The 20,634-nt window shown below is 33.2% G+C and overlaps 1 protein-coding gene across 2 annotated transcripts in view; it reads right to left on the bottom strand.

Annotated features, from left to right (window-relative positions):
• The window catches only part of LOC129216024 (protein disabled-like), a gene marked incomplete at its 3' end in the record, with an annotated part of 164,279 nt that overhangs the window by 34,994 nt on the left and 108,651 nt on the right, over nt 1-20,634 (bottom strand). For both annotated transcript variants that reach the window (XM_054850167.1, XM_054850168.1), the window contains 3 exon segments: nt 1,001-1,090; nt 2,197-2,330; nt 5,374-5,648. In XM_054850167.1, the coding sequence (XP_054706142.1) occupies nt 1,001-1,090; nt 2,197-2,330; nt 5,374-5,533 (384 nt within the window).

The raw sequence follows: 20,634 nt of genomic DNA, 5'->3' as shown, positions 1-20,634 counted from the left end.
TTAGACGTTTTCACTTAGGATTTTCTCTAAATGTTACACTATTTCTCCTCAGTCTACACTTGATCTCAAATAATTTTCTGGGTAAAATTTGCTTGTGAGAGACTTAAGAGTTATAGTTGCTACCAAAAAGAAAAAACAGTCTGGGACATCAAATATTTTATGTTGATACAAATAAGCATAGATTCCATATAAGCACAGTATGGATAAGGATTCTATCTAAAATAAAAACAGAATTAGTTCGGCCCCCAATTTTAATTTAAAAAATGCTGTTGAGAAATGGAACTGTAAAGAATTTCAACTAATGTACTCTGAAGTTAGTTTTCAATTAAATATATTTTTGTGAAACGTGTTTGCTGTAGTAAAAATTACGAGTGAGAGAAAAATTATGAGTCTTATGAGGGAGACTATAACGAACATTCAATCAGTCCTAAATTAAAAACTTTTAAAATTATTATAATTAAGGTTAAAGTTATTTCTATTAATTTACTAATTTTTATTGCTGCTAGCTAAATTTTCGGTGTCTTAGTGTCGTGTTGCCACAGTTCTCTTGCCTCGTCCAATCAGTGCAGCTATAACCGCAGGGTTATCAAATACTGTTCTTTATTGCCATTCTTTTGTCCATATTCCACCATAGCTTCTTCTTTAAACACTTCTCTAAATTATAAGTACTTAAAGGAAGTAGTGTAACTGAGTGTTAAAGATTATATAAAGCTTTGCGACACTAGACAGTGCATATAAAGTCAGTTTTAGGTTATGATAGTTCTCAACTTAATTCACATCCGACTGAAAATTCCAGCTAACATCAATGTATTTAAATATATAATTTATATCTGTTTGCACCAACTTTAGAAGGCTATAAGAGAGCCGTAATTTAATTTGCTGATCGAAGCAATGATTTAAAAAACTTCTTCTTAATACTCAATAAATGAGGAACAAAGCAAAAAATTTTACAGATTTATGTGCACCGAAAGGTAATCAAAAAATTTTCTCATATACTTACACCAAATTTTTCGTCTTTAATCTTAATCCCTTGCAGAGAAACGCAAATATTAATCTTCCTCTTGTGGGGACCTGTGTTTCTAACATTAAGCTGCAAAAGTATCAATTTTTGAATCAGTCTATTGAAAATTGACCACAGATGATTAAATTAATTCTAATAACTATTTAAAATACATAATGTCTAGCTAAAAAACAAGACAGTTAATTGTAAAACAGGTAATATATACGAGAGATCTCTGTTACATTATCAAGATTTAATTCTTATTACTGATGTTGTGTGCATTACCTTTTTTTTTTTTTTTTTTGAAAATTTCTATTTATAGAAAAAATGCTTGCTACTTCATATTTAATCTAAGTTTTAGGTTTCAAAGCATGCTAGTCATGCATCAAACAATAAATAACTATAAAGAGATAAGAATTTTTTAAAAAAAGTAAAGCAATGTTTATTTTTTCTTCGTAGAATCGAAAGATATGTACTTTTCTTGCGCAGTTTAGGTTTTATTTTATTTAGTTACTTTAATTTCGTGAAAATGTAGTTTCAATCATTAACCAGTTTCATCTCCAATCGTAAAAACTGAAGTGCTCTTAAGTGTTGGGAAGTTCTGAATACAGGATCAGAACACGTGAGCAAAAAATAATTTAATCTTGAATTTATTATTATTTTTTTTATTGTACTTGCAAATTAAAAAAGAACCACAAGTTAATTCTTTAGGAATTTAAAAAATCCACGAAAATTTATGAAAAGTAAGTTAAGCTTAATACTCCACTATCCCTCTTATCAGTTTAGCCCGTAACATCTTTACTACTCTCTCTATTGCACTCTCTCTCATACACACCCAAACTCATAAGCGATCACAGAAAGATATTTCAGGAAAAGAGAGGAATGGGGGGGGGGGGACATACACTCTATCCCCTCCTATATACACTCTCATGGTATTTACATACATACTCATGGACTCATATGTCCTAGTGTTTCTCATATAATAAATGAAAATGAAATAAAAAATAGAGTTATATTAGGTCATATCTATACCATTGGATCATTTAAAACTAACCGCGGGATACATGCTTCCCGTTGGTAGCAGAGGAGTTAATTGCGTAATCCCATACATAATTCCTACTGAAAAAGGGCAAATAGTTGAACCGAGATTTGTTTCGCTGTAACCCCTCTAACACTTTCACACTCAAAAACGTTACCTTGAGCCTCTGCATGGCATCTTGACACATCTTGTCCCCTCTGGCACCAGAAACGGACTCCACCCCGATGAGCTTCGCCTTGAAAATGACGCCTTCACCTTCGAAACGAGACGGACTGTTCTTATCCACCTTTTCTGAAGAAACGAAGAGAAAGGATTTAGCACGGGCGATAGTTTACGCAAAGAAAAATACTAGTTTGAAAATTTCTAGTAAGATCACTACAGTAAAACCCCAATTTTGCGTTTTTCAAGGGACTTGGCTTTTTTAAAAAACGTAAAATACGGGAAAATGCAAAATGCGGTAAATACATAGAAAGCAAAAATGAAATAGAAAAAAACTGAAGGTAGCAAAGATGATCCTTTTAAAAGGTATAATTTCTGTATTTTACGAAAAGAATATCATTATACTTGTACATTTTATTTTAGATCATTTTAACATATTTAGTTGAGAATGCGGGTGTTTAGATTGAATATATAGTCTGTATTAAGCCTTGGTTTCCTAGAAGCGAATCGTCTATCTTCGACGTCGCTCCTCGCCATGACGCTGAAATCAAAGTCAAGTGGATTCCGGCGTGGTCATCCATGACGTCGATTTAGCTCGGGCGCGCATGCGCAGAAGAGTCAAGTATTCGCCTTGGCGAGGAGCGACGCCGACGATCGGCGTGTTCGCTCCTTGGAAATCACGGCTTTAGTGGCTTGTTTTTTTGGTATGGTTTCTGTTTTCATCGATTAACTTGCAACCGCATGGATTAGAGGAAACATATTGCTCATTTTAGAGTTTTTTTCTCCCCCCCCCACCCCCGTAATCGTAAAAGGAGGAAAAGTTATAAATAACAAACTTTCCATTTGGATTAAACTAACATTATTAGTATACGGCAAAACTGTGACTTGATGTAGAGAACTTCAAAGGGGGGGGGGGGAAACGTCAATTCGGGAAATGTTAAAATCAGGGTTTCACTGTGTTAATATTTTTTAGCTATGGCAGCAATTTTTGCAAACACTTTACACAAAGCAATTTTTTAAACAGTTTTCAGCCCTACTTTTACAATCTGTCGGAACTTACGTTGGATAATCGACATGAAAATAAACACAGCAGAGTCCCGAGAACTCGGCTTAGTACAGTGACCGTGTTTAAAAATGTGTTATCGAGAATGCGCGCGAAAGCGGTTTCTGCGAGGGTTCGTTCTACCAGATTGTGGCCGAGGGTTTTAGTTTTGACCGAGATATTGAGTGCCGAGTTTTTGAGACTCAACTGTATCTTTAAAATGGATGAAACATGATTGTTTTAGTTCTCTAATTTAGACAAAAGGCAATCACCGATGAAAATATTTACAGATTTCTATCAAAAATACAATGTATTTACATATATTAATCTAACTAGTATATAGTTCACCTCTAATTATTCTACTATCGAAGTAGACCATAATGGTACCGAGTTCACTATGACAATGATACTCGAGTCTAACTGCCGCAATACTTGAGCCTACAAATAGGTTTGAAATGGTTTGATATGTAAGTAAGTCTATTCGGATTTCAGGATAAAGCCTGTCGAATCAAAGAAAATCTGCTATCCATACCAAAACAGCTCCTCTGTGCATATACTTTTCTCGTTTCCCTCCAGAGTCCCTCGTACCTATCACTATTTGTGGCTTAACCAGTTGGATTGGACCCTGAAGACAGCTCTGAATTTTTTGAACCAGACCAGAAACCGAGCAATCCCTGGTCCAGCACCCCCACAGGTATTGTTTCACTTGGAGGACTTTGTGACCACGAGCATATTTAGCGTCCCCCAGTCACCATTAATGAAAACGGTAGATCTTCGACGAGCGAGGATCAAAATCGGAACCCTCCGGTCAGAAGTTCGACGTTTTACCGATCAGGTCACCGCGGCCTCTGTGCATATATTGTCTGCCCCGCTTTGTCAGGAAACGGATCAACGAATATCCCGCTTATGCGAATAAAACTGTCTGGAACCGAATGTCTCTCCATAGATTCAATGTTAAATTTCTCCGCTTAATCGAATAACTTCCCCGGATAATCCAATAATATTGGTCAGCTTTCACAAATATTTAAGCCGAGAAAGTTTTGAATAAACTAAAAACAGGTTAAGTAAGAACAATTATTGAAGTCAATTCGTAAAATAATATTTTTCGTTAATGAAGGACGAAAAAAGCATTTACATTAAGGGGTCTAAGGACCTTTAATCTTCAGAATTTTCGATTTTCTGGAAAAAACATATGTTATGCATAATTTTATTCTGAAAAATTTGATACCTTATTTATTACCATACGCCAAAAACTTTTTGAGTTATTGTAAAAATGCGTAAACTTTCCCCGTAGAGATTTATGTTAACAGCAGCTGTTTAAGCCTCTTTTTCTCAGGTGCCGATTTCTTCGCTTTTCTCGTTTTGCGCGCATGATATTTCAGAAAGTTTTTAATATGTTTTCGTAAAACTTTTCATGCATGTTTGTCTGATACATCTTAACGATCTGAACCTAAATTTCAACTAAAAAATTAAAGTTAATATTTAAAAATGAATATTTTTTACCCAAAATTTTGGAAATTTTCGATAATAACTTACCAAATTTCAAAAAAATAAATAAATAATTTTCAAAAAATAAATAAATTTAGGTTCAGGTCATAAATATAAACCAGATAAACATACATTAAAAGTTTTACGGACATATATAAGAAACTTTCTGAGATATCATGCGCGCAAAACGAGAAAACCGAAGAAACCGGCTCCTGAGAAAAATAGGCTTAAACAACTACTGTTAACATAAATCTCTATCGTTAAAGTTTAGGCATTTTTTACCATAACTTGAAAAGTTTTTGGCGTATAGTAATAAATAAGGTATCAAATTGTTCAGAATTAAACTGTGCATAACATATATTTTTTCCAGAAAATCGAAAATTTTGAAGTTTAAAGGTCCTTAGACCCCTTAATAACAAGTAATAATCAACGTTTTGAAGCCTAAATATACAGATTACTGCGCACACATGTTTCGGGATTTCAAGGAACCACTTTTATTAATGCAAAGCAATGAGCTTTTGGATATCTAAACTGGCAGAAATTAGGCACATCAGCTGCTCATTATTTTCCAGGAACGTTTCGGAATTTTATTTTACAGTATAATCACATTGTTAACCTCTCAAGAGAGGGAGAGAAAAGACATACCTTTCTTTGGTTGTTTCATTTTCTTAAAGGCGAACTTCCCCTCCTTGGTGGATTCCTTCTTTCCTTCAGAATGCTCCTTCTCCAGAGGACGATCACTAGGTGTCTCAGCCTTGAATGTTAAGGCTTCTTCAGCGTCGTCCACTGTTTCTTTATCCTGCATATCTTCAATTGTTGATTCTTTTTCTTTTGCAGGTTCTTTCTTCTCTATTTGTAGAAATTTCGGAGTTTAAAGACAGGAAAAAAATATCAGTTGTAACTCTTTGCTACAGCTGTTTCTGAAAGAAAATATTTCACTCATTAGTTTTTCTTCCTATAAAAAATTGAAAATTAAACAGCAAAAAACCAAAATTAGTAACAAAAGCAACTTTGGGTGTTGAGCAGCATTTCAATTCTAGAACGTAACATTTTAATCTGAATACGCAGCTATTTCATGTGTCAACGTTCTATTTGCCCTTTTTATTTTGACACAGATTGCAGACAAATGTTGACTGTTTTATCACTTGATTTTTTTCCTGCCAGGGGCGTCACAAACGTAAATTTTTGAAAGGCCGAAAATTCTCAACGTGCCGAATGGAACTCCGAACTTTGCTGAATGATAAAAACACACATAAGTATTGTCCGTTTTTCACGAGAAAGCACTTCGCCCCTCCTCCTCGAACGCAGAGTTCCATTTTACGCGGGGGTAATCGATAAGCAATCCACGCACTTTTAAATGAGATAACCAGATAGTCTTAACTTGGGCGTTTATTTTAATGCGCAAAAAAGTCTTAGTGTCCTTTACATCACTTGCTTTTCTTGTCTGTTGTCATTTTAGTTATTCTTAAATTTAAAAAACTGCTGCTTTCCCAACAAAATGCTATGATCCGAATATACCTTCTGCCGAAAACAGCGAAATAGAATCATCGGATACTACGTGAAGAAGGACGAGTCAAGTGCCTTCTCGTGGAAAACGGACAATACATCTAATAAAAAGGGACATTCGGGCATTTAAAAAACCTCAAAATTGCCGAATCGTCAGGCAAAATTTGCCAAGTAAGAAATTTGTTGTGAGGTCACAGTGACCTCTCGTGACCGGGGCGCCTTTGATTCGAGCGTAATATACAACTGCTATTTCTGTGTTCATACATAAACGTTCTATTTAACTTTTAAAATAATTAGGTAGTTAAATAAGTTTAGGTAAGTAACTTAGGTAAAATAGTTTAGTTTTTAAAAATAGGTTATAGACAGGTGTTCCCTTTTTACGCCGACATGAAATTTCATTCCCCCTTGTCTTTCAGTTTCAACCTTATATTTTGATATATTTAAGGAGAGGTAGAGGGGGGAGGGGTAAATGTCGGCGAAAAGTAGGGCAAACCTAAAGCGAATATGGACGTTTTACCTGGTAATGCCTAATTGCTATTTTAGAAGTAATTTAATGCAATTTTAGAAGACGCCCGATACACCGAGCGACTGCGTAAATAGTAATTTAGAATAAATTTTACTGAGCAAAAGTCATTGAATCAGGTGACAAATCAAATTTGTTGTGGGAATGGAATGATAATTGTTTTGGCGATCTTTCATTTGGCAATATTTGCCGCTATGTCACTTCTCTGCCTTGAACCTTTCATCTTTTTATTATCTGTGTCTGCCCAGAAAATATCCGTAAAGTATTTCACCAAATTGGCAAGAAAGGTCTTGAGTATTTTTTATCAGGTTACTCTATTTATATAAAGCAGTGTTGTCAACCTCGGAGGAACGATTTAAGGAGCATCTGTGGTGATTTTGAGGAGCAATTTGATATTTTGCGGTGCTTTTCAATATTTTATATAAAAGTCAATAAAAATAACTAAAACCACTTACCTAAAATTGTTTTAGAGCTTTAATAATCATTTTAAGTACAAGTATAAAAATAATTAGTTTTAAATTAATAAAACAGTTTTAAACACTATTTCAATCTTTGAGTATAAGCATCTTCAAATTTCTTTTATTTACATGTTTGACATGAAAAAGCAAAATATAAGCTTGAGAATGTTCGGCTGGGAAATGCGGAGCAAATCAACTTATTTGCGGAGCCGCGGAGTTTCGCCATTTTTGCGGAGCAACTCCGCAAAATGCGCGGCTGTTGGCAGCCCTGAATGTTAATATTTTTTAAAATGTAAAAGAATAATTTAAAACAAAGTTTAAAATTTTCAATGTATAATATGAATATTTTCTACTTGTTGCTTTTATAAAGCACACTATGAAAATTGCGATGATTATTTTTTAAACTTCAGTGAAATATGTTCAATCTAATCTATTCTTACGAACATACGTTTTAAGAAATACTTTAAAGAAACAAAGGAAAAAGAATTCCACTAAGGAGTTGAACTGTCATCATTAAATTAAACCTTAGTAAAAGGGCGTCAAATACAATGGCGCAATGCATCTGACAAGATTAAAGTTTGAATGCACGCTTTTCCATTTTACTATAATATCAAAGAAGATCAATTGACAGATTTTCAAAAAAAAAAAAAAAAAAAAGCAGAAAAATTGTGAAATGTTTCTAAAAAATTGCTTAGCTTTTGTAAATTTGCCTTTTTTTGTCTGCTAGATAAGTATGTAGTAGATTCACGGTCTAAAAGAGAGACTGGATAGTGTAAGAGTATGACATTGAATTCTAATGCGGGAGAAAAAGGTGTGAAGTGAAAGTAAGGTCATTTCAGTGATTATGTTTTCCTGCTCAGCAAAATTGCAAAAGAAATGGAAACTTTTTCATGTTCATAAATTATCAAACTTCGTTAAATCACCAGCTTTCAGATAGATATTCGAAAATCATTTCTGTGATTAACTCTTTTTTTAACTGATACGTTTTAAGATTAACAATCATGTTCTAAAAAACTGTAATTCGAATATTCATTTGTTAAAGGCTACCGATTAGTTCAATTTAATTTGAAGAAATTTCATAGGATACCAGGAAGAGAATAACTGACCCTTTTCAAACAAAACGATCCAGTACCAACAGTTATATAAAAGTAATTAGCATATCGCCATATTTGGAACCTCAGTCTATTTAGAACCTCAACAAAAGCAGATACGTGAATTTTATGAATCAGAGAATACCAAAGCGGGACTTTTTAATAGAATTTTAAAAAAGGAGACAAAACTTGTTTCAAAGCTTTTTTTAATGCCGGATTTAAATCCAACTAAGCAACTAAAATCATCATAGAAAACTGGATGATAAAATCCTCATATAAATAATAGCCAATGATCGAGTAATGCTTCTGACACCCCTTATCAATGAAAATCGCGCCACTACATGATCATTTGATAATGTGTTTCGGTAATGTTTAAAATGCAGGGAAAGGCTTTTTTGTGTCAATACTGAAGTGGATTCGGTTACTTAACTGTTTTACTAGTAAGATTGCATCATTTCAATGGAATGAAGAAACGAAAAAGTGGTCAACAATTAACGTCACCTTCTGGAGCTTAGGGTTAATCTACTGGAGTTAGGGTTAAAATTTCAACCATCAAAATATCACCAAACAGGCAATGTCTTCATTTAAATGTAGAAGCAATTTTCACCCATCATATCTTGACGGGCGATTTTCTAGTATTTCAATTTAAAAAAAAAATACTAACAAATCATTAAGTTTTGGCTCTGGGAGAAAAACCACAAAATGTCTCTTAAATAAATGCATGTCAATCTCGAATATTTGCTTGAAAACTTTACCTAGAACAAAACGTTTTGTTTTCTAAAAAGAGTGCCGATTAACTTTCGAAAAAAATTGCTAAGACAAGGTAACGCAACTTAAAGAATTTTAAAAAAATTCCGCGGGACTAATTAAGTCCACGGGATGATTTCTATAAGACTAATTAATTCTAGTGAATGAATTCCTACAGCTAAATGTGCTCGTGTTGTTTCGGGGATGTGAACATAAGGTTGAAAGCAGTGGAGCGTCCATAAGGTGAGGCAATAATAAAAATCGTCTGATGAATAACTTTCTAGACTTCCGTGTCCGGAAGCTTTGCGCATTCTTGATTCTTGAATAGATTCATTAATGTTTTTCATTTATTCAGGATTTGAAGAAAACAGTCTTCCTTAAGAAATGTGAAAGCTAAATTATTTAATAGCCCCGCAATTAAAAATTAAATTGTTCTGAAAGCAGAGAAATCATGGAATTTACTTTGGATTAGGTATTTTTTGTTAAAAATAACAAATGGAAAAAAAATCGCATTTTTTAGTTTAAAAAAGCATGCTTATTATGCATCTAACTACAGTTGGGCAAACCATACCTGCAGTATGAAGGCTAGGCAGATCTTAATCATAGCCACAGCGTTACGACGCTGCTAGGTTAGGTTTGCTCCAAATATTGAGGATTTATCTGTCTATTGCCATACTCCTATGTCAAAAAGTAATTAGTAATTAAAAATAATATCAGAATTCGACACTTATACTAAATTACGAATAATGATGTGACCTTTAGAACTGTTTGTTATTTTTACTTTAAGATATCGAGGGAAATATTTCGATAATGGAGATTTTGGCATCATCATTCGGTAAGCTATCATTTTATTTTGGCAATATCAGCAATGTCAAAATACATTAGATTGAAGTCTTTGGAGTCAAAAAAGTTTAGGAAACGTTGACAAGAATCTCAGCAATCGGAATCTGCCCTTATTGAAAAGTTTAATGAGTTGGTAATTTTGTTAAAACAAGCTTAGGTCCGTCATCAAGTGGATCCAGTAGGGGCCATAGCTCCCTTGTATTTTTGACATATATGTGGGCATGGTTTTTGTTGTATTTCAATATGATATCTAGTAAATGTATATATACCCTTTGCTAGGGGTGCTCATCTCCCAAAAGTTCAATGGAGCAAATACCCCTCCCCCCCAAAAAAAATCTCAACCCTCTTTTCCCTTTTTATTTTCAGCTCTCTTTTTTATTTTATTTATTTTTTTAAAAAAAGTTTATTTATTTTTTAATTATTATTATTTTATTAGAAAAGTACTGTGTGACACCAAAACCATATACACACACTCACACCAACTAAATAAATAAATGAAATAAACTATAAACAGAAAAAATAAATAAAAAATTTGATTTAAAAATAAAGCAATAAAAAATTTTTAATTAATAGATTTAAAAATCCCCCTCCTAAAAAATTTGAAAGCAACTTGCGCTATAACCCCCCTTCCCCCGTGGGCATCCTTGCAATTTGCCCCTTCTCCGGGCAAAAATGAAAATCACGGGCTTGATTTAACTGAAACAAAATAAAAGCTCAGAAATTTATTTTCATTCAAGATTTTTTAATTTAAAAGAAAGACTGATCCTAGAGCTACTGAATTTCAAAACATAAATCCTTTTTATCCCACTATAAAATTTCAAACGAGGTAGTTTACTTAAAAAAAAAAAGTTTCTAAAGTATCATAAACGATGAGGAAGGTTCTTCTAAAAAGATTTTTCATTTTTGAACCAAAGGAGAAGAATAATAGAACTACAATCTTTACTAATAAAAAGCTGAAAGTCAGTTTCTGTGGATATCTGTCTGTTACACGCTTGCTCCTAGACCGTTTGGACGATTTTCATGAAATTCGGCACAAAATTAGTCCGCAGCATAGGGATGAGCACTTGGAAGCGATTTTTCGAAAATTCGATTCTGTTCTTTTTCTATTCCAATTTTAAGAACATTTTATCGAGCAAATTATCATAACATGAACGAGTAAATTACCATGGACGAACATATTACCATAACGTGGACGAGCAAGTTATCATAACATGGGCGAGCAAATTAACATAGCACAATTGGCGAGAAATTCATAATCCATTATTTGTAAATATACAGGCGAACGGAATGACCTTTTGATTTTCGACAACGGGCAAAGTCGTGCGGGTACCACTAGTACATAATAAAGATAGCTGAAGAGAATTGCTCTCTGTTAAGTAATTGACTTTTGAAGTAAAGCTTGCATAAATGATCTACTGAGCTTAACCGACTGATAATTCTTAATTTGCAATTTCAGCATTTAGCAGCAATCTTCTTCAATTTAGTAGTGAATAATGTCGGAATAAGTAAGATTTGCAAATGCATATAAAAGTTATTTTGAAGGCTATTCTAATGAACTGCCCAAAGCAGTATCGACATTTATAAACAATTCGGTATTATAAACTGAACCAGAAAAAAAAAAAAAAAAATCTGGTGCGAATTTTCTTTTCGAAATCGACTACGTTCAAAACTTGCATGTCACTTTATATTATTTTTTTGCACATAAACTTGCTTTTAAACTTTAAAATGGTAATAGAGCATCATATCAAATGATGAGTATGAAGCTATAATGATTTGCAAGTTTAAAAAAAATGAATATAATCAACAGAAAATTAAAAATAAATAAATAAATAAAGGCGTGAAACAAATCATGAGCATTAAAGGAATATATATTTTGAAAGATCAAATTTAAATATTTAATCAAGCTCAATTAGATCGTAACTTTCTGTCAAAACTTGTTTGCAAAATCTCAATACCGTATTGCCAGTATTATGCCTAGTCATTGAATATAAAATTAGCTCGGTTTAGTTCGTTTTCAGAAATGTTTTCGAAAAGAAAAAAAGCTCATTAAATTGGGCGTATATGCGATGATTTTTGGGGTTTAACATCCTCCTAAAAACTTTTTCAAACAAGGAATAATGCGCCTTAATTTCAGTAAAGCTTCCTAAAAAGACTTCTGTTTACAGCGAAATGGTTATTTTTGTTTCTTTTTCTTCTGGTTCATGCACCACTTATCTTGATAAAGATGTAAGGTGTCCATTGTTCTAGAACATTATTCCCTGACTGGGGAAAAAACATAATAAAAAAAAATGAACTAAGTTGAAACTCCTGCGCAGCTGTCATGCGGTCACTGCCACTGCCGTAAAACAGCACGGGTCGAACAAAACTAGACCCAGCCCGAACATTTGCTGCTTCCGGTTAACGGAATTAGATCGATTGTTTATTCTGGTTTTTAGGGTGGGGAAAATATCTTATATACTTTGAGGGGAGAGGCAGTTTTCTATGCATTTGTCACACATGTTATAAGGGACATTCTTCAAAAGTGTAACTTTTCTGTCACACGCCTTTTACAGTAAAAACTTTAAGGAACAGTTCTTTTACCAATGATTTCTAATTTCATCAAAAATATATCAATTTAAACCTGCCAACAATTTTTTAATAATTTTTATTTTAGTATATTTTTGGTTCACAACATGTGAATTCTCACCTCCGTGGCATGTCACACACCTTGAGTGACTGTTTATGTTGCTTAATAACTTGTTTAATTAAAAGTATATAATTATTTATTTATTATTCCTTTCACAAGTGTCTCAAATACTAATTGTTTAAGTATATTTAATTTTTTAATATTGTGTTTTAGTTCACTTTAGTAGTACAAAGAGTCATGTCACAGTAAATTCTCACCTCCGTTGCCTAAACGCAAAATGCAATTCTTTAATACCACGTGGCAGTAAAGACATCAAATTTTATTTTCCATGATACAAGGGAGCCCTCTTGTTTATTTTCAGCCATGTTTGAAGTTGTGAGATTTTTGTCAAAAAACAAGAAGATGGATTTTGCTTTAAAAACTTAGTGTGGTTATTTTGACTTCTTACCTCCGTGAACTTGAATTTCAGGGATGAAAATTAATGTAAAAAAAGAAGTGAACATGTTTTTATATGCTTAACATGTACGGATTGTAGCAACGAAGAAAGAAAATTTTTCCCTGAAAAATGTATCTATTAGGCCTATATTAATGGAAAATTCCTCATCTCCGTGAATCTCACCTCCGTGACAGACCTTATCAATGTCATTGTTTCTGAGATGAAAATGAATGATGGTGGGGAAATACATAAATAATATGCATTCAACCAAAATTATAATTGCCAGTATATCCTCAAATTTACTTAATACTATTTTTTAACATAAATTTGAAACTTCTAATTAAGCCGCACTTTAATTAAGAATGCTTAATATTATATTCCCAGTAATCATTAAAATACCAGATTGTTTGCACATTAAACAAATTTACTACTTTGATATTAAATTGACCTCGATTTTTAAATATTAAAAGATTTTTTCTTTTTTTTTTTTTTTCCGTGAACAAGGCACTTTTTATTTATTTTTTATTTATAAGTAAAATAATTGAAACTTAGCTGGGCCATTGTTTATGGTTACTTCTAGTAGGTAACACTTTCATGTAAGAATGAAAAAAAAAAAGGTTTCGAAATTGAAAAATATTTGCGTTCAAAAGTTGCGTTTTCTGGAGAATGACCCATTAGCGTTTAAAAATAATTTTTTTCCTAGTAATCAATTTATGCTTAAAAACTGCCTGGATAAATTGTAAGAAAGATGCGAAGCAATGCTAATGATGTTATTTTATTTTATCGCATGCGGAAAATTTAAAAATATCTACAAATTCATTTTTTCTTTCTTTTTTAAATCGTAGATTTACAAAATGATTTATGCTTCAAAAAAATTTGCAACAATCTTCGTTTGTCATAAATAGTCTGAAAAAAAATTAACATTCAGCATACATTTGGATTTTGACATCTTAATTCATATTATTTTTTAGCAATCACGAATTACGATAGGAACCTACTCGTAGGATTTCTTGTTTCTACAAACTCTATTCAGAAATGGAATGGAAGTAGTCAAGAAATTAGTATCCGTCATACAGCTGACTGGTGATTTTTTAGAAAGAAATGGAAATTTCGTTTAGTCACGAATTGCGATAGGACCCTACTCGTAGGATTTCCTGTTTCTACAAACTCTATTCAGAAATGGAATGGAAGTAGCCAAAAAATTAGCATCCGTCATATAGCCGACTGGTGATTTTTTTTAGAATAAGTAATACAAGGCACATTCATAAAAAAGAAATGGTGATTAGGATGCGATATCCACCAGTACATTTACTATAAAGATTATTTACAGCATACAACGTTATGTATTTTTATTTCTTATCAATCTTAAATGGTGGAAATTAGTAATCTCGAAATTTTTTACTTAGATGAAGTTCTGCTGTTTAAGTTTTTCATATAGGTGTTTTTTCCTGAAACAACGTTATTTTACACACACAAAAAAACCCTTTTTTTTAATGTAATGTCTGTTTGAGTATAGCCCTGAACAAAATATGAATACAGTGGCTGCCGCTTACATGAATCACGTTTGTTCTAAACAGTTTTGATTCCATAAAGCGGTTGATTCAAAAAAGCGGCTTCTTCAAAAAAGCTGGATCTTGTTCAGGTTTTGACGATTTGATTCATTAAAGCGGTTGATTCAATTAACCACTGATTCAATTAACCACTGATTCAATTAACCGGCGTTCACTGTAAAATCAAATCACAGACGATTTGTAACTATGACGTCGAAAATTTCGCTCTCTTTATAACAATTAAATTCAACCGTTGTCATGACTAAAGTGAAAAATCAGAGCAACATCAACTTTGGTCAAGGGAGGATAATAAGCAATTTCTGATAAAAGATACAAAACTACACATGATGGTTATAAAATGGATAGATTGAACTCGTTCTGGTGGACCAGAAGGCAAATAAATTTTCTATGAAATTTTGCTATTAATTGTAAGCTTTTATTACGTTTTGTTATAGCATATGATGAGATATATTTTTTTCAAATTTGATTGCAGTTCGATAATGTGATGCATAACGCTTGAAAACTTCAAAAGTATGAGTTTAAGTGCAAGAAATTCTAACGATTTAAAGGAGTTAGTAACTCAAATAAGCAAAAGAGTACATAACAGTGCAATGAAATCACACCTTAATATTAAAAACAACAAATATTCTGTCAGTTTCGATGAGTCAATAACTCGGATATATGAAAAGGGATGAAACAATAGCGCAAAATTAATTTTACAACTAAACCCTTCTTAATTTGTTTTAATTCACTTCGGTGCAATGAATGAAAGGATCTGTCAGTGGAATGTATGTCAAAACAATAAAGTGGAAAATAAGAAGGGCATGTTCACATCCCGGTTACATTTAATTCCGAGTTGACAGGATAGAACAATAAGCGCTTTTCAGAGGCCTACTCTGGGTACTCTTCGGCGACATGAGAAAACATTTATCTTGTCATGTAAACTCACACAGTTACAGCATGCATGTAGAATCAAGTGCTCATGTGCTGAATGGGGATGTTTCCTTCAGTCAAAAGTACTACTTTTAGCCGCTAAAATTGACAGAATAAGCAAAAAAAAAAAAAAAAAAAAAAAAAAAAAAACATGGATCCAGAAAATGCTTTTATTTTCACAACGCTTAGTTTTTAATTATTTTTTTTAAATGTCAAATTTTGAAAATAATGCGTGGTCTTTATGACGTTATAAATGATGTACTTTGGCGCATTTGTCTACCGCGTTTCTACGTTATGATGATCAAGAAGCGAATTAATTGTTGCGCTCTACGCTTGCTATCAACCATATCGTTGGCCAACACATGTGAGTAAAGAATCGAATTAAGTGTTGTGATCTGTGAATGGCATTTCATCATTTGTGATGTCATCAGCAGAAGCGTAAACAATAAAAGTGCACCGATTAGAGTAATTTTTAAAAATATTAAACTTAGAATCTGGACCATTTTTCAAATAATTTGACTATGTTTTTAGCATGCTCTTTTAGAAAAATATACTTTTAAAATTTCGAAAACGACCTCATTAAGTAAGTGCTCAGTGGCGGTCCGAACTTAAAAATTTTTGGGAGGAGGGAAGTTCAAAATTTACCAAATGCAACTGTGAAATTTACCAAATGACAAAACATGAGCATGCGCCGTTTACACATCCCATACCTACATTGCATCTGATGAGAAGAGATATAAGGCCTGATTTTCTTTTTAATTAAAAGTTCACAGTTGCAATGTTGTCTCCAAATTTACCGAATCGTCAGCAAATTTTACTGAGTGAGTAAAATGTTTGGGAGGTTAGTGATCTCCCGCGAAATCACATCGGAGCTCCTTTTTAAATAAATTCGTCTCAGACCAAACCCCGTTGATAACGTTATATCGCTCAAGTTTTAGCTGTTGAAAAACATAACCATCCTATTTTTAATAAATACAAGAAAAAGTTTGTGGGTGGAATGAATATAGTAGAACTATATTTTTAAAGACAAATTCTTGAAATTCTCTTGTAGAATATCAGTTTGAATCGTTTAGGCTGACTTAGCACCACTTTCTATTTTATAGTATCTTTGACTTAAAAAACTGTAGAAGGTTTAAAGCTACACTCTAATGGAAAGTTCCCAATCATATCAGCAGTTCTCTACTTTTTATTTTACAAAATATGATGGAAACACTGTTCATTGCTCATAGTATAACTGAATAATTCTGAAGGTACTCTTTGGAAGAGCTGCTTTTGAACGTTGATTTATAGTTTTTGAAATATCTCTCCCTACTTTGCAACATTCTATGCGATGCAAATTAATTATGGGAATCTTGTGGTGCAATTGAATAAAAAAAAATGAGTTTTAAACATTCAGAGACTTTATTTTTTTCTGATTCAAAGTTGGAGTGCTTTTATTTATTCATTTATTTATTTCATATCATTTTACCCAAGGTTCAATGTTACCCTAAGTGGCCTTATGATTTTTAATCGGGTCAGTTTAATTTAAAAGAATAATTAAATATAAGATAAATATTTTAGTTTTTCACGTGTTTACTGTTTACAGATACGTTCAAAATATTAAAATATGATCGGTGTAGTCAAAAATAGAGAAATCAAGGATGGAAGTTACGCTGAGTTTAAAGAAGGATATTCTTATCACTGCACTTCATTTAAAATACTTATTTAAAAAAAAAAATTCCATTCAGATAACTGGAATCGATGTTTGAATCTAGGAGAAGGGCGTTCAGTAAAATGAGGTTTTATCACCTAACACATTGTAAAAGGTGTAATTTCGTAAAAGATAAACTGTAAAGAATGTACATTGTAAAAGTACAGTTGCATATCATTCAACTTTTCTTTTCTATTCTCACACAATAAAATAGTTTTGCCGCAAAGTTTCTTTAGGGAAAACAAGAACAGAATTTCAACATCCGAAAACTTGCATGCATTGTTTCTAACTGCTTAATTTATGCCATGAAGAAAGAACTCTTAGAACAATACGCGAAATAAAAAATAATTCCTTTTATTCTGTAGCTACCCACGCGTAATGCATGCCTATTAATATGCTATTCTTGTACAAATCCCTTCAACTTGAAAATTTTCACCTCAACTTAACTCGAATACTTCCACTGCGTTATGAAACACGGGGCACGATTAACAAGGCCTTTATGTTTGATAACATATTTGTTAAAAGATATTTTAAGTTATTCATGCAGTTCGATTCTTCTGTATTAACACTCGATTATCAGGAGTGCCCGAGCTTAAATTTTTAGGAGGGCGAAAATTCCCAATATGCAGAATGGAACTCCAAATTTCGCCGAATGTTGATAACTTTACCGATTGAGGCTTCACATTTACCCGAGTGATGACAATGTTGCCGAATCGTCTGACAAAATTTGCCGAACAAGGAATTTTTTGGAAGGTCACAGTGACCTCCCGTGACTTCGCATCGGGGAGCCCCTTATATCATGCATGGTTGAAATGATCATTTAGTTTTTTCCTCAAAACGGGATGTTTGCCAATGGGATCGTTTCAAAAATTTAAAAAGTTTTTTTTTTCTGAAAGAGCATGCTTAAAAACATAGGATCTTTCCAAATAGGATCCAAATTTTTTAAATAATTTGTTTAAGTTTAAAATTAAAAAAAAAACTTTAATCGGTGCGCTTTCATTGTTTACGCTTCTGCCGATGACATCAAATATGATGAAATGCCATTCACTGTTGCCATTCACAGAACAAAATATTGAATTTGCATCTTTACTCACGTGTATTGGCAACGATATGGTTGACAGCAAACGTACAGCGCAGTTTTCAACTCGCTTCTTGATTATCATAACGTGGAAACGCGGTACGAAGATGCGCCATAGTGCATCATCTGTGACGTCATAAAGATCACGCCTTGTTTGAAGAACCGGACATTTAAAAAAAAAATAATTAAAAAATAACTGTTGGGAAAATAAAAGTATTTTCTGGTCCATTTTTTTTTTTTTTTTTGCTTATTCCATCAATCTCAGTGACTAAAAGTAGCACTTTTGACTGAAGGAAACAACCCCATTTTAGGTTAACTGCACGTGAACTGCACTTGTATGTTAAAAAAAAGTGGTGTTTTTTAAATCTTATTGTTTGTATTCGACAAAAACAGAAATTAACACATGATAAAAAGAGACGAATTGACGTACTTTTTTGCCGTACAAATTTGCTTGAGAGCGTTTGGTGTTGATTTTAAATAAGAATGAAATTCTTGACAGAATTTCACACAATTCACTTTAAAAATCAGCGTTGCTTAAAGAACTGCGATTTGCAACTGTGCTTTTTCGCTAGTTCACGAATTAGTCATAAGCGAAAATAGCCTTTCTAAGGATGCATTTGGCCCGGGCAAATATAGAATATATTCGATAGTTATGCTTGGCGAATTAATTAGTATGAAAATGCTTAAACGGTTCCTTGCAGTGACTTTTGGTTGAAGACTTCAGCGTTCCGTTCTATCACTTTAAAAAATTGGACATTTCAGTATGTCCGAAAACAAAGGGGCTGGATACCTGAAACGGGAGGTATGGTCACTAAGGTGGTTCAAAAATACATATAAAAACAAAAGATTCTCCTACATAATAGGAACCCCTCAATATTTTTAGACTTGTGGATTACGGGACGCGGGAGCGTCCCGCCCCGCCAAGGAAACCAAACGTCAGCAGCCAGCAGAAGCAAATCCACCGCCAAAGACGAAAGAAAATAAAGCGACCAAGAACAAGATTACGCGGCAGAACGAATTGGGGTTTTTTGGGTTTTTCACCCCTCTGTATCTCAGCCCCATGAAGATCCCCGGAGTTGATTTTTGGTACACTCAATTTCTAGTGGCCCCTGACGCCGTAAACCAAAATACAATCCCCTAGACCATCAGGGGGAGGAGGTATTAAAGTTATAAAATCGCTGTTCCAAAAAGTTTTCGCTTTCTTTGACAGGGCTACAGCCCAGACGAAAAAAGGAATCAAGCTGAAATTTCGCACACACATTCCTTGTGCCCTACTGATGTGCCTTTTGTGCCATTTGACCCCCTCCCCTCCCCCCTCGTTTTTACCCCCAAATTGTTCCTTCCCGGGGTTCTATCACAGCCCCCCGGGGGGCTACGGTAATGATTTTTTGTATACATATTCTTGGGAGGACATTGAGTACATGTGCAAAAATTCAACCCCCAAGACATCATGGGACGGAGTAATTAAAGTTTGAAAATCACCAATTTTCCCTAAATTCTTATGTATTTACTCTCAGCTCATAGGGTTTGTTTATCTCGGACCGCAATTGCAAGGTTAGAACAGATCTAACAGTTATTCCAAAGTTGTCTTAGGAAATAAAATTCAATCAAGACTAAAACATATCCAACAGTCGCAACTAGACGTTAAATCGCGGATATCACAAATTTGCCACAGCGACTGCGCATGCGCGCAGACTTAGCTCATTGGGCTTTCTGTTTTCAGATTCTATGTTGTTTGTTTATACTTAAGCAGAGAAACAAATTAATGAATGAGATTAGAATGCTGTCCCCCCTCCCCCCCATGTTTCGCTCATACAAAATTTCTTTTCTTCCTGTTTTTCAGTTTTGATATATTTATGGAGGGAAGAAATTTTAAATATCGGCGCGAAACTGGGGTTAAACCATTACAATATTTTACGTGACAAATTATATGAAACTGTACGCATATTAGTACGGCACATATAACTTTTTAATTGAAAGCGAAAAATAGCACTTTTTTATTGGTTTGCTTATTTTCTAAATTAATGGATTTTTCACAAACAATACATAATGAATTGAAAATATATGAAATACGTGTGTGGATATCCGTGCTTTGCAGTAATTTGTTAGCTGAAAAATTTTTTGCAATTAATTTAAGCAAGACTTTTAATGAGCTTAGTCCGCGCGCAACATGCGCATTCGTTATAGCAAATTTGGGATATCCGCGATTTGACATCGAGTAAAGTTGTATAGATCTTCTGACACATTTAAATTTAAAATATTCAATGGCTTAGTTTTTTTTTTTTTTTTTTACTTGGTGATAGTATGCGTTATTTCGTTTTTTAAATGAACTTTTAAACAAAACTAGGCATTAAACAAGACAAAGACTTCTATCAAGAAAAAGATATATCACCAAACAATTAAAATTATCCCATAAAACGTAAAA

Source organism: Uloborus diversus, chromosome 2 (assembly GCF_026930045.1).
Source record: "Uloborus diversus isolate 005 chromosome 2, Udiv.v.3.1, whole genome shotgun sequence".
NCBI classification, from domain to species: domain Eukaryota; kingdom Metazoa; phylum Arthropoda; class Arachnida; order Araneae; family Uloboridae; genus Uloborus; species Uloborus diversus.
This window is presented reverse-complemented; position numbering and strand designations above follow the sequence as displayed.